The following is a 15,905-nucleotide window of genomic DNA, read 5'->3' as shown; positions in this document are numbered from 1 at the left end:
CACGTAGGTCTGTTCCAATGAAAGGATACAGCAGCTTAAGTGTCTTCAATATATTATTTTGGAAGTTTGAATATAGAGGATTCTGCTGAAAGAAACAGTGGGGTGTATTATCACATACTGGAGGAGTCTCAATGGAGTTGAGAGATCAAAAAAAAAAAGATACCAGTGTAACTGTAAGTGATGAACTTGTGGTTTAGATGTCACTTCTCCTTACCTGAGGTGGGGAATGGCTGTGTGCACACTCTTACTGCCTGGCAGCACACAGGGAAATGCATCAAGTTTCACACTACCCAAAAAACTCATTGTAAAATCACAAAGCAGTATAGTGCAGCATACCTGGCATCAGGAATGCACCTGAGAATTTCTGACATCAAAGCCTTAAACAGAATCTTTTTTTATTTTTTTTTAAGTATATTCCACCCAAAAAAATAAAATGTAACTTTCATATTTATTCTGATACGAGATTCAGAAGTGTTAATTCCTATAAGCATTTTTCCATAAAAATAGACCATTAAGAAATAAGATGCAGTTCTTTTAAAATAAAAATCAGTAAGACCAATGTTTATGCATTAGAGAATAAATTTTAGCAATTGAATAACAAATACTTTCTTTGATTTTTTGTTGTATTTTGTTGTGCATAATGAAGTATATGAAGTGATCTGGAAAAAAAAAAAAAAAGAGCAGTTTCAATTATGCTTCCTGAAACCAACAGATCTTTCCAATGTTCTTACTGGTAAACTCTTTGAAAGATCAAGTAGCAGTGTGAAAAATATTGAAAAGCAACGTTACAGCCAGCTGCAAAGCAGCAAGGTATACCTCTATAACAAGACAATATGAGAAGTTCTGCAACAAGAATAACAAAAAAAAAATATTTCTAAATGAAAACCTGTATGGGACTCATGTTCTGGTTGACTAAATATATCTAAATTATTTATGATTAATTCTGGTTCTCTTTGTTCAGGAATTCTCATGATTTTTCATATCATTTTATTCATAGTCAATGATACAGCCAGAACAATGCTTAGGTGCAGTATATACTGAAAAACAGGAATAAATAAATATTTTTAAACTCTGAACGTAAAAGGTACCCATGAGCATGTGTCCACTGAGAACACAGGTCTTCAGCTTCACAGGTCAATAAAATTTAAAATAGGAAATGCACAGAAAAGTCATGCAAGCAATCCTAACTTACTATGAGCTGCTTGAATAAGGGATCCCCTGAGATGGATGCACCTGGAAGCTAAAAGGCATGGATCACCAGCTGTATTTTAAAACATTGTGTTTGTTGTTGGCAACATATTGTTTTTTCACAGTCTTCCTACTAGAATAATATAGCAGAGTTAATCTCTGCCAATGAATGAAGTCTGTCTGTTTCTCCAGCGTGTGCCAAACAAGTGGCACGACATAGTTAGGGTGCTATTTTTACAGCATTGTTTTCAGATGCTGTTCTCAGAGATGTCTTATTTTCTTCTAAATTGATAATTGTATCTCTGTCATCCATACGCCTTTACCAGTTCACAGCTTACTGTTACTCCTGCCATCTGTTTGATGGGTCTTGCTAGTCTTCCTAGTCACAGCAACATCCATCTCACCCACTGGGTCAGAGTACTTTATAGCCTTTGGTACATTTTTTCTTTGTCACAGTTTTTCAAGATTTCAGCCATTCTCTGTGCAGATATGATCTTCTCTTCAGCAATCATGGGGTATTTAGTAATCATTCAAGAAGGGGAATTGCCATTTAAAAGGGGAAATGCTTGTGGTAACTTTATATAACATTCCATCAAATCTGTTATCTATTTTGACTCCGTCCACAATGACAATGCTCAGACATCTGGCCATTTTTACCTACATTGCACAGAAAGATTTAGCTTAGAGATGGTATGTTACTCTTTCCCACTGCCAGAAGACTCTGATGGAGCCAGTACTTGCTATATTTCTGCCAAAGAGACTGTTCAGAAGCACCAAGGTGCTAGAAAACTCTGCCTGCCTTAGCCTGATACAGTCCTGAATTTATCCTGAACAGCTTACGGGAAGTGTCTTTCCCTAGTGGCACAGGGGCTTTTCCTAAATGCAGTGGTACGTCTACTGCATAAGTTCCTTAGTTGAAGTTGAGAGATTCACAAGAACAATCCCACCTTTTATGTTGCTGCTTATTTGATGCAGACATAAAAAAAAAAAAAAAAAAAGCCATTAGCATATCAATTTTGAGACAAGGTCCTATTTCATCATAAGTGTTAGCTCAAGTTTGCTATTTTATTAATCAACCATAAACTTCTTAGATATACAAATTACTCATGAATTTCCCTAATTTCCAGCACCATTCTGTTATGTACAGCACCAGATGTGCAGGTCTCTGATGAATGCCTTCATCTGGAATACTTAGTATTTGGGATTCTGTGCATGGGAATTAGAGAACCCAAGCAATATTTCATGTAACAGAGCAATAATTATTTTTAAGTATTTGAAGAATTCACCTTCCTGGCAACATTACTGAACTGAATTCTGAATGTATTCTTTTTGATTAGGAACTGTCATTAGAAAATAAATGAAGAGTCAAAGTCTGGTTACATTTTACCCAATATTCCCATTTTTGTTCATCTGGGACATACAGAGCCCAATGTTGTGACTGTGCTAAAGAGTCTCAGAACACCATCAAAATATTTTCCTACAAAGATTCACTCTAGCGCTGTGCTCATTCTGCCAACAATTTCTGAAAACAAATCTATACTCAGAGGAAAAATGAGTCAGGGACAAAAAACTGACACCAACCCTCTATCCTAGAAGTACTTACATTATTAGTTACGGATTCTCTCTTACGTTGGTTTCTTTCAAGGCTGTGGTTATAGATCTCTCCATTAATACTCTGCTTAAAGAGAAGGGTTTTTAGAGTTGGATGTCCTTTTTTAATAATAGGTTTAAAGATTTATTACCAACATGTTACCAAAGGGAGGTGTTATGGCAATGTAGCTTAGTGGGTAATTTACTTCAGAGTGAGATAAATCACTGATTGCTTCCTAGTGAGAAGCACGGGTTCAGACTCATTATTGTCAGAACAGTATATTACATGGGAGGTTGCTGTCCAAATGAGCTGTAAATTTAGAGTGTTTATGCCCGTGCCAAGTGACTGACCAATTCAAGTGAAAGGTCATATGGCAGTTTTTGTTTAAAATAATCTTGATAACTTTAGCAGTATTTTACTATGTAAAAACATTCACGAGTACCAGAGCTGTGAGTCTGGACATGCTGTCGCACAGTGTGGCAGAAGACATAGCAGGGTTGTGTCTGTTTGATCGATGCAGCTGACTGCTCAGAGCAGGAGGTTGGCCTGGAAACCTCCTGAGGTCCCTCCCAGCCTGAATTTTCTTACCATCCTATGAAGTTATCTGGGGTGTGAAGAGTTTGTGTGGCCAAACCATGGTCTCTTGGGTGGAGGAATCAAAGATTCTGCCTATGGCTCAGAAGCAGCATTACTTAAACAGGTCTCTCTAAAACAAATCTCCTTGTTGAAGAAAGACAGAGCGATGCTGTGAGCAGCAGAATCCATGCATCTTTGTTTCATATAGCTTTGAGCAGTAAGTCCCCATAGCTCCCAGCTGCTCTCACACCACATCTCAGACTCTTCTGCAATACCTGCAGGCTCCCCGGATATCCTCCTGCCCTTCCCTCTACATCCAGCTCCGGGTATTGATGCCAGACCTCCTCACTGTAGCCTCTCCAGTTTATGCCATATTCCTGATGTCCTTCCACCTGCTTTTTTTGGCTGAAGGTCTGCAATATTTAACAAATTTGTCATTTTTTTCAGGGGCTGACGGAATTAATTATTCTCCTAAGGCAATATTTCACCTGTCTATTTCTGTTTGTAAGCTGGTATGGTCTTAAGGGATATATGCTTTCTTCCAACACATAAATCTGGTTGGAAATTAAAAACCAAGAAGGAGAAATAACTGTCCTTTGTATGATTTGTTACCCTGCTTTTTTTTTTTTTTTTCCTTTTTTTTTTTTTTTCCTCTTGGAAATCTGCCATATTCCCATCATGCAAGAGGCAAGTAGGGGCTGTAATTTCCTCTTGGAAAAGTAGGGAATAAAAAGACTTTCAGTAATGACTGTAGCAGGTTCTTCCACAATTTGATTTGTAGAAATCTGTGGAAGGTTTGTGTGCTTCATTTGTTTTTCAGTCCTCTGAAAATGTTTAGGACAGTGGGAAGAACACAAAGAAACTTTAGACAAGGAAGGTAATATTTCAGTACCCAGTGAAGCTGTAGGAAGCAGAGACGTGTCCCATGGACTCAGGGATGCAGCCTGTGGATGTTTTAATTTTTGATGCAACATTTTCTAGCTGTAGTCTAAAGAGGCAGGTTTTATCCTTCCCTTGTAATATGCTTTGCACAATGTGGATGCACCAGTTGCATCTCTGTAATTAATTTTCAATTGAATTTTTGTTAAGAAATGGGGTTAATTTGTCTATTTGAGGATTTCCCTGTGTGGGTTGTAAAGCAAACACAGTGGGTGAGGTTCCAGATTCTCATATGGTTCAGGTCATCTGCAGCTGCTGGCAGCATCCTTTGGGGACGTGGGCAGCTAAAACAGGTTACATCAGGCTGCTCAAACCTTAACGGGGAAATGGATAGCAAGACAGACGGCACGAGAGCAGTGAACTGAAAAGGTGTCCTTAAAATCATCCTTTTTTCCATTACTTAGGATTTTTTAAAAGCAATATTTTTATTTTTATTTTATTTTATTCACCATAGGGTCACATATGCTGTTTCAGATTTTACTCTTTCAGACTTTAAGCTTTTTTAAGAGATGGAGAGAAATTGCACCATCTCTACGGGCAGCATGCTCCCTTGCTTGGGCAGCTGCTGTCAGATCCCCCCAGAATCATCTCCTCTCTAGGCTGAACAAGCCCTGGTCCCACAGCCCCTCCCCATAGGGCAGGTGCTGCAGCCCCAACCACCTCTGTGGCCTCTGTTCAAGTCACCCCAGTTGATCAGTGCTGTCAAACCTAATTACTACGCCTTGCTAAGTAAAGGAAAGGATACTATTCATTGTATGGGCATACAGGAAATAACCATGTGCTGTTAAATTCATTTACTTAATACCTCTGTGTTCTTTTAGATGTATCAGGTACTTTGAAAATCCATACTAAGCTGTAAAATTTCTTTCTGTGACACAAGAAAACACATTTTTGTTGTTGTTCTTCTTCTTGAAGGATAATTTGGGTGATTGAAAGACAGTTTGATTAAATATAGGCTTTAGAAGACTATAGAGGCAAAGTTTGGGAAAAACAGTATTTTTTACATGAAAAAGAAATAATATATTAATTAGGCTAAGGCTAAATATGGACTTCAAATACTTATGAATACTCAACACATTAAAGAACGAAAATCCATGCAATCAATGTTTCACTAGGTAATAAAGCACAACAGATTGTAAAACCTAAGACAAGGACAACACCCTCTCCCAAACACGAGAAAAGGTGGAAAACAGAGACCTAGTTGTTGGCATTGTGTCAGTATAGAGACAATGGATGCTTGTTCTATTATTTATATGAACTGACTGCTTGGCAGATGCCACTGCAAAAGGACCCTTTATTTAAAATATAGAAAAAATAGAATTTGCTTTCCTTTATAATCACACAATGCAAAATACTAATGAAAATGTTGGATTTCCTGTAGCTGGGAAGAAAGTATTGTCCTAATCTGCTTTCAGCAAGAGGCTCTAATCATTCTAGTCATAAAAACATGATAGAAGTGAAAAAACATCTTTTTATTCTTTGAGATACAGGGGGAAAGAGGATGGAAATGCTTATTTACAGTTTAAAATGGTAATTCTTGATTTTTCCTCTTTGTTAGTGCATATTGACTGTTCTGTTGTATCCCTATTCTGTACTCACTCCCCGTAACCAAACAGATGTTTAGTGGTTTTTTAATGACTACAAAAGGAAATTCTCATAAATTATAATATGTAGGGGCTGGGGCTTCCTGTGCACCTTTCTGCTTCTAGTGCTGTAGTCACAAATCCATTCTCTGTAATATACTCAATAATTATATGTTCTTCTCATTTATTTTTCTGCCACTTTTATTTAAAACTTGATTAAAGAAAGCACTTAAATGTGTACTTAATTCAAACCCTTAATCAGAGCAGCACTTTCTAAGTGAAGCAGTGTGGGGCAGCTTTCCATGTTAAACCATAAAAACTGAAATCTGCTTGATCTTCAACTGATATTGCCATTTCACTGTCATATTCCTGCCTTCATATTTTGTTCTAAACTTATTTCTGGAAAATCATCATGTTCTCTCTTAAACTTTTGTTTACTTTTTTTTTTTTTTTTAATTTTGAAAATGTCAAAGACAATAACAACAAAACTGACCTCACCTCATTGAATGAGATGGAAATTGTTTCCAAGCTGACTCCAAACCCATGTCTCAGGATGGAGTGTGGCTTTCTAAGCCTACCAACAAACCAGCTCTCCCAACAATGGTAGAAAAGACTAAACATGAAAAATTAATCAGTAATTTTATTTATGAGAAAGGGTGAACTGGCACAAATGAATGGCTCCTCGTATCAATATTTCAACTGATATATTTGATTCAAACAGAAGTCTGGTTTTGTATATTATCACTTGTTTAGGTGATAATATAGTCACATTACAAAAAATGTGCAGAAGATACATGGGGATAGGTCTTGGAGCCCTGTTCTTTACATGCGTTGTAAGTGTGCACTGGACCATGTGTACAGTCAAAACCATACACATCAGGCCAACACACAGAAGGGTGCACGGACCACTGCACACTTTAAAAGTGTCTCATCTGGAGTGTGGTTGAAGTTGTAGGTTTTAAAAAATGCATGTTTTGCACGGAGTGCACTGAGAGAAAAGTTCTGCAAGACTGGCTGCACGCAGGTTGGAGCTACCATCATGGTAATGAGCTCTTTACAGTGCATAGACAGGGTTGTGGGAGGGAGAAATAGCACATCACTGCTCATACTCTGTGTGGTTTGTCCCACCCAGTAGAGGTTTCTGCCAGCCATACTCATGTCATGTTGCATGCTCTGTTAAGGGCAGGGTAGCCTCACTGAACGCTAGCTGATATGGATACCCATACGTTGATATGCGCTCCCTCCAATACACACAAATACACACCTGCAGCTTTAAATACTGTTTTAATACCAAACACAACAAAAGGAGACTTTGATTTCTTTATTTGGTGTTTATTGGATCTAGCTGAGAAGCCTTTTGACATTTCACCTGCATTTTCTGTCTCTCAGACATGTTTCTTTCTGACATTATAATTTTCAAAATCTTCACAAAGATACTCACATCACCCCTGGGTTAGACTCCTAGTGCCCTTCCCCAAATGGGCTGACCACAGAGATAACTGCAGAGGCAGGAGTTAAAGGAGGTGGTTCTAGTTTCTCTTGCACTTACTCCATACGAATTCAGAGGAGCCCAAGCTCACAATGAAGTCAGCCAGAAGCACAATGCACAGCCCGCAGGCTTCAGCCTGGGGCAGCTGCCACAAGTGAGTTGGTTGCTCTTTGGCCTCTCACATGTACTCTGTTTGCTGTGGCCATTTTAAGCCTTTCCCTCTGATGTCTTTTCACCTCTGATCCAGGCTTTCAGAGTGAGCATGCTAATTTTGTCCTCTTGAACAAATGTCCACATAAATAATCACATCTTACTTGCCAGATTTCCCTGGCAGCTTCAGCTGAATACAGCCAGGACAGATGACTTTTTTTTTTTACAGTACCTCAGGGAAGAAACAGTTGGGTAAAGGGAGCAAAAGGCAGAGTCAAAACCATGTTTTTTAGGATACACATACCTCATCCCTGCTACTTTAATTAGACTGTGTTTACAAGTCAAGCAGGGGCTGAAAAAACAACTCAGAGGCATCCAACCAGCGCCAAAATCCTAGCAGTTCCTTGGCTGCTGTTGGAGACCTGGTCACTGGTGGTTTCAGCACAATGGGAGACACAGGCTGAAGTACACACCAACATCACACCCTGCCCTACCCAGTAAATGGTCACCAAGTTACCTTTGCAGTGCATTTTGAAAATACTTTTCACACTCCCTCACAGAAAGGCTGGATGCTCCTGCCCTGGGCACTTAATGCCCAGCAGACCTATTCCTCATCTTGCTTTTTAATTTGTTTATTTTGTTAAGAATTGGATAATATTTTTTGTGGTCTTGTTTGTGTGTGTGGTTTGGTTTTATTTTGGTTTTGGACTATAGCCAAAACAGGACAACCCTTCAAGCAGTGAGAGTTTTACAAATACAATAAAACATTAAAACCCACCTAGTTTATTTGATGAAGAGGGCAAATCTCTGCCCTGGCCTCTGGGCAGTGCTGCCATGCATCCCTGCTGCACACGGAGCCAGGAGAGCCTGGGCTCAGTCCCACTCACCTTGCCTGGCTATTCTCTCCTGAGCTGAAACACTCAATTTAAAATACAGCATGCTGGCAGTGCACCAAATCCACTGTGGAATACAAGATACTTCAACATAAAATCATGACAGCAGTTATTCAGTATGTATGCATTTATTTTCTCTTCTAGCCCACACCCATCAACACAGGGCATTTCCTGCATCACAGGGTGGTGGCCGGGACAGAGTGCAGTCTGTGCTGTCGGTGGATCCCACTGGATTTAGGGGAATGGTGCTATACAGTTTGGGAGAAAAATCTCAGCTTTGTATAGCCAGCCACTGATTTCCCTGGAGAGATGAATAACATCCTAAATTTCCTCAAGTGGAAGTATGGCACAAGGAGAAGCAATACAGCTGCTAGCAGTAGGCACAGGGCTAAACCATGCTAATGTGGGGGAAAGCATAACTTTTTATGAGGGCATGTAATGATAGAACAATGGGTAATAATTTTAAACTGAAAGCAGGTAGATTTAGTTTAAATATAAGGAAGAAATTCTTTACTCTGAGGGTGGTGAGGCCCTGGCACAGGCTGCCCAGAGAAGCTGTGGATGCCCCATGCCTGGAGGTGTTCAAGGCCAGGCTGGATGGGGCTTTGGGCAACCTGGTCTGGTGGGAGGTGTCCTTACCCATGGCAGGGGGGTGGGACTGGGTGGTCTTTAAGGTCACTTCCAACCCAAACCACTCTATTATTGTGTGATTCTATAATCTCATTTTCCATGATCCTTTAAAAAATCTTTTGGGGCCTGTCATGAGATGGGGTATTTTATTGTAGGAAATCTCTCTTCCCAGATGCCTCCTGAACAACTTTGTGCTGGTGCCTGTCTCCTCTCTCCAGGAGAAGGCACAGGTGCTGCCAACCGCTGTAGGAGCAGAGTGACAGCCAGGCTGTGCTGACCCCAGAGCATGACCAGGTGGTGGCAACCCTTGGAGGGAGGCCTGGGGCTGGTGCTCTGCTCCTGGGCACGTAGCACAAAGCATGCTGCAGGAGGCTGGACTACGACTTTGGGAATGGATGTGAACATCTCTGGACTTGTTTCTCCCAGATCGCCTAGAGGCTGGAATGGATGTCACACAGAAGACAAAACACAAGGGACAAAATTATATCACTTAGGCTACATTCTGAAGAGCTGGCAAGGTTGCACTTGAATAAAGTGGTTTTAAGCTTGTAAGCAGGGTGGTGTTTTGCATCCCCTTTCACAGGTGACTTAAAATATATATAGTTCCAGCAGAGACTCGGCAAGTCAGAATTCTCTTTCCGTTTTCAATGACAGCCAATCTAAATGTCTTTATTGGCACCTGATTTCACCTTTAGCAGTTCTGGTTTAGGAAGCAAAGTTTGTTACAGAACTCCTGGGGTCAAAGCATGGAGCTGGCAATGTCAAACCTGCAGCAAGCCTTGGCACCAGATAGCAGCTTCCTGTGTTCAGAGCTTTTTTGTCCTCTCTCAGCAGTTTATCTCTCCTTGCTATTGTTAAAAACACATTTTCTCTCTTCTCCCCTACATAGCCCCAAGCAGACAGATCCATCTAGGCTAATGGAGGTGCGAAGTTAATGTAAAGAGGAACCTTATTACCTCTAAGTTGTTTTTCTTTCAAAGCCCTCACTTACCATGTCAGGACATTCCTGTTCCCTTCCATTTTTCTTTTATTTCTCACCCCCCTTGGAGAGATTGATCCCTGGGAAGGAACTACCTCTGGGGACACACAGAGCACACATCCTGCCTTTTGCCTGGCTGACAGGTGATACTTGATGGGTCACCTGCCCTTTAGCTGGAAATAATTAGCATACAGTCACAAAGGAGGACTACAGGCTGGTGTGGAGTAACACCAATTAATTAAGTACTCCTCATCTAAGCAACATTTAACTATACTGATGTCTGCACAGAAACTTCTGAAAAACAGTACAGAAATCAGTTAATATATATGTCAAGAAAACAAAACCTCACAATTAATAATTGAATATTTTTATCTCTTTAATAGAGATTTTTTTAAACTTTGACTTTATTACTTTTGTTATGATTATTACAGTAATTTCTTGAGTGTCACTATAGGTATGGCTATGTTTTTGGAGTTTTAAAAGTTAAAAATCCAAATTCATGATCCTGTCCTCACAGGAGCTCACCTAAGCTCACCTCACAGGTAGGAATATCACAAGTGAAGGAAGTTCAATACAGGCAAGATACATTTTGCACTTCTTTCTAGAAGTAGCTTAGCTCCTGTATTATTGGCACTGCATTATTGGCATTTGCTCCATGTGTAAAGCATACATAGAGAAGAAAACAACAACAACAACAAAAAAAAACAACAAGCAAATAATACTGGAAAACAGAAGCAATACCCTTAATAATTCTCTGAGGCTGCCCTGGCTGGTGCAGAACTCATGCATATGGCTGGTGCTAAACTAATGCTAACTTGAGTACATGTTGTAGGAAGCAGTGCCCTTCCTGCAAAGCACTGCTGTCCCCGGGCACAGATCGCTCCTGCCGTGGAGCTGCAATAATTGGCTCCTGGTCTGCGCTATCAAGCAAGGGACGATGGACACAGAAAGATGCAAATAATTCTGCCAGTTGCTGGCTCCATCCCCAAACCCCCTTTTTCTTAGACGTGTGGAAGTATATACTACTCAGTTTGGTATTATTGGTATTATTTGGTATGTGTTTGCATTCAGACACTTACTCAAGCTCCTCTCTGCATATGGTCTGTGTTTTGAAAGTTTGCTCCTATCTGCCTCATAAAGGAGTTTTGTGGTTATCCTTGTTGCATACATCCTGAATTATATCCTGAGTGAGTGCATACACAGCTTCTCTCAAGGGTCAGCCCATGGCTGGTATAAGTTTTCTTTTTCTCTATCTGCAAGCAACCCTATCTTCCCTACTGCCAGAATGGGCAGAGATAGAAATGCTGCACAAAATCTCTTCTGTGCATTATGTGTGGCATTTTCTTTTAGGTGTGTAACAGGGATCCCACTGTGTAACAGGGATTTTGCTGAAAACCTGGAATTCCCACAATGAAACACATTTGGAAAACATGTGTGTTCGTGCTGGTCTGCACCTAGACATGGCTGTAGGATGTCCTGTAATTTTATCTGTTAACCAAAGTCTCCAAATCCAGTCATTTTAAACAAGCCTGGGCTACATATGTTTGGTTTTGGAGATAGCTTGGTCTTATTCTGTCTGTGCATCCAGATACACCTGCGAGGGAATTTGCAGAAATGTATGTAAGTGCATGTTCATCATAACATAGCTGTAAAAATTTACTGAGTTCATACTGTTAAATGAGACAAAGTCTCAAAGTCTCAGCTTTCTGGCATTTTTATGACCTATTTATTTATTTATTTTAACGTGTGGAGGCAATGTATTTATTTTTATTCTGCTTTGTACTCAGTATGGTCACTGCTAACGGTAGTACAGGAAGGAACGCTAGTGAAGAACTAAAGCATGAAGTTTTGCTGTATTTTACAGAAGTGTTTGAAATCCTAAAATAGGATGTATGATGTATATGGTAGGGGCTACAAGCAAAACTTCACACCAGTACTGTGATCCCAGAACTGTGGCCAAATTACTCTTACTACCTGGTGAGATTTCACCTTAGTTTTCCCTACACCTCCAAAGCAACCAGGCAGTCCAAGCAGCCAGACAAAGCAACACGCACAGGCGAAGGGAGTTCCCTGAGTGCCCTAAGAGCATCAGGTAGCCATAATTTTGCATTTCTGGTCATACAAATAAGGTTTAATAGAGTTTTCCTAATTGATCAAAAGCAAATTTGATCCTAAAGAAGTTTTCCTGTTTGGCAGTTTGCAGATGAGTTTTACTTTCAGGGTCCCCTATATCTGAAAAATATAGCATTGGATGTGTTTTGTTGCTCTTCCCTGTCAGCATAACTGGCCTAATAGCTGAGTAAAAAATGATCTATGTTGAGTTACCTCTACAGACCATGCCTTTATGCTCCTTCCTGACAGTTTCATGAGGAAGTCAGGTGTGATGCATTAGAGAGGGCACACAGCTGGCTAAAAATCACACTCATAAAGTTGTTTTCAATATCTTACTGTTGGGCTGAGAGGCTATTTCAAGGAATTCATATGGATCAATCTTGAGTCAATTTATGTTAATTATTTCTGTTACCGACTCAGATAGGGTGAAGAATGTGTGTGAGAATGTATATAAGTCTAGACAAGTATTGGAAGAACTTTGGCTGCAAGAAATCAGAATTCAGAGCCAGCACTGACAAAAATACTGATTTTGAAATCAACAAGATAAAATTAAGTTGCAAAGTTACACTTAGGAAATAGAGATGAAATGAGCAATTGGAAATAAAAAATAACCAGCACTGTTAGCATGGCAGCACTGTAAGAGAAGAACAAATCAAATTGCATTGTATCTCTAGCTGATTATGGGAAAACAAAATGACAAATATTTCTCTATGGTACATTAGGCAGCCTGTTAGCTATGGGTCGTTAATGGGAAAGAATTACTATGTAGACAACACTGGTAAGACTTCAAGTATAGAAACACTACATGCTATTATAGACATATCACTTCCTCAAAGGTGGAGGCAGACTGAGAGAGCAGCAGGGACCAAGAAAATGGTATGTTATTCAGAAGGTGAATGGTTAAAGGACAGGCAGTGTCAAGATACTGGGTTTGTGAGTCTGGGGAGTTGGAAAAAAAAAAAAAAAAAAAAAAGGAAAAGAATGATGATGTTTTTTCCAACAGGAAAAAAAAAAGTGATCCACTTGGGTTTCTCTGGACAATGAGGAAAATGAAAGGAAGGAGAGAAGGAGTAATTCAAATTGCAGCAAAACCTAATACAGTGTACTGAGAAATGTTGTGGGTTCTCCCTTTTTGGACCAGTTTTCCCTTTGTTTTGAGAAAGGATTTCTGGAAACCCATTCAAGCTCTACATTTCTATCTAGCATATCAAAGTATCTCTGTAGCTTATTGGACTGTGTGACTATTAATTTAACAGGGCAGCAGCTCTACAGGCATTTTTCTTTCCTGCTCTGAGACAGGTATGCATTCCCAGGCAGACTGACATGCTAAGTTCTGCAATGCACCTGCTCCTACTCATGTCCTTCACTGAATCTCCACACTAGTGCTTTATATTACCAGCCTAGCTATTTTGGTTTAGGAGATTTATTTATTTATTTATTTATTTATTTATTTTATTTGCCAAGTACATAAAAAAATCCCTACAAATTGTTCTACAAGCTTAAAAACAAAGAGTACAGAAAGAGAAGCAGAGGAAGAAAGCAGAATGGGACTTCTGGTTCAATTACTCGTGCGCATAGCCATACATACGCATATATAAATGAGCATGCTACATTATTTATTGTTGTCTTTTTATGTTCACAGGGCTACAGCTACACATAGGGGCCAAGTTATATTCAAGGATGCCTTAGCGCAACAGCTGTGTGAACAGGGAGGTAAGAGAAGCCATCATTTTAAAAATACCTGCTAAATGTGATTTTTCATTGTTCTTGCATTTCAGTACTACTTATTATGAAAGTAAATTTTTAGAAAACTTCCCATCAGGACCTTCTTTATATTCTCAAAACTGATACTTTCTTTGGCTTCACATCTCCCATCAATGATCTGGGAAACCTAGAGTTATGTCCTCTCTGGTAATCACTGGGAAATATCCAAAAATTAAAGTACATCTTATTGCCTTATATGCTTACTTAAAGTCAGCCTGTAATAACCAACCATTTTTTGTTTAGTTAACACCACAAGGTGAGTTTTAACTATCGCTGTGTTGACTATAAACAAAAAATGCAACATGCCTACAGCAAAAGCTTCATATACCATCCTGCTCATGTGTAGCTTTGTGAAGAACCCGTTTTCCCATTTTGTGAAAGTAGGCCATTAAATTTTTGCCCTTCACCTGCAACTTTTGATCATTTTTATAGCTAAACAAAATGTTTGACTTACACTGACTAAAAATCTAATTGTTTGCACAGCTTATCACATATATTCTTTTGATGAATAACCTAAAAATAAATGTCCTGTTGTGAGCTGTTGTCTACAAAAAGCACACTGCTTTGAACCTGCTTCATTAAAGCAGTGGGAAGTAGGGAAGGTATCCATCATGTCTAGTACAGGAGAGAAAGGAATTTCTCTGCTGATCCATTTTTTTCTGCAAAATTCCAGTGATATTTCCATGTGAAAAGAGACTGAAGCATGGGCCAAACCAGTCTAAAATAAATATTTCAAAATTAGAAACATGCTGTCATACAAATAAATGATAAAAACTCTCAAAATACATACTTTTGGGCATTATGGTATGTTTTTTCCTATGAGCTTGGGAATATCTGTGCAATAGTTGTGTAACAGGAATTTACCAAAAATTATGCCAGGAGCATTTATTGTGGTGTTAGGGTAAGGTATGAGTAGTACCTCTGTGATATTAAGGGTAAAAATATTTCACTTTTCAGCTTCAGTATATAGATTTTCAGTATTTTAATATATCAATGGGAAGTAGCCAGGGGAATTTAGAGAGGCGACTTTAGATACAAGCTAATAAGCTTGGAACTTAGAATTAGGTATATTTTGAATGAATTAGAAAAGTGTAACACGTGTGCTGGCAATAAGAAGGAAGTGTGATAATAACCTGGATGGAAGGTGATTGGGCCCAGCACATATCAGTGTTTTACTGTGTGGAAGGAAAAATGTGGAGAAATAGCAAAAATGTCTTTAGTATTCCGAACAGGAAATAAATTGTACCCCTATAATATAGGTGTGGCGTTTTGGTGACTGGTATAATGGGATTTGGGAACAAAAGTATTGGCAAGAATGCCATTTGGGATGCATTAAATAGAATGATGTTGATATCTCGCACGGGCTGGATAGATGAGAGTGAAAAAATCAATATTCAGAGTCATCAGCATAAAATGGTAAAAAGCCTCATAAGGAGGTAAAATTCTCCATGGCTACTGCATAATGAAATCACTGCCAAAGGCAGAGCCTGTAGTGGCCAGAACAGGTAAGGAAAGGACAAATAAATATGATATAGGAGTGAGAGGGAGTCAGAGAGCTGGCAGTGATCATCATGATGAAACCTATGGGCAAACAAGCTTAAAGGAAACATATAACTATCAGCATCACAGTTGGCAGCATGGTCAAGGAGAACATGGGCAAAGCAACAAGATTCCTCCCTGCTAGAAGGAAACACCTTGGTAAGCAGAGACTAGTGAGTAGAAATCCATCCGTACAGGCTTTTACGGTCCCTACTTTCTGACATGCTAGACCAGGAGTCTTTGCTAGGAGAGCTGGTATCAGGTATTGTAATTCTTTCACCCTGCTCTGTTTCACACTTCTTAAATTTTGGAACATAACCCAACCTTAAATCAGCATTTTGGCAATACATATGTGGGTTAGAACAGTAATTCCTGATGGTAGTGCATGCAGTCTTGGAGCACAGAGGGGTTCCATGGGACAAGAGGAAAATGGGATTTGTGTATCTTTCGTGTGCAGAGAATAGAAGATGGT

General features: G+C 39.4%; 1 protein-coding gene across 2 annotated transcripts in view; it reads left to right on the top strand.

The window, feature by feature from the left end:
* RELN (reelin) overlaps window positions 1-15,905 on the top strand; it is a 286,617-nt gene that overhangs the window by 101,444 nt on the left and 169,268 nt on the right. For both annotated transcript variants that reach the window (XM_032192390.1, XM_032192399.1), the window contains exon 4: window positions 13,773-13,843. In XM_032192390.1, coding sequence (XP_032048281.1) covers window positions 13,773-13,843 — 71 coding nt within the window. The remainder of the gene's footprint in view (window positions 1-13,772; window positions 13,844-15,905) is intronic.

This window comes from Aythya fuligula, chromosome 1 (genome assembly GCF_009819795.1).
Source record: "Aythya fuligula isolate bAytFul2 chromosome 1, bAytFul2.pri, whole genome shotgun sequence".
NCBI lineage: Eukaryota > Metazoa > Chordata > Aves > Anseriformes > Anatidae > Aythya > Aythya fuligula.
This window is presented reverse-complemented; position numbering and strand designations above follow the sequence as displayed.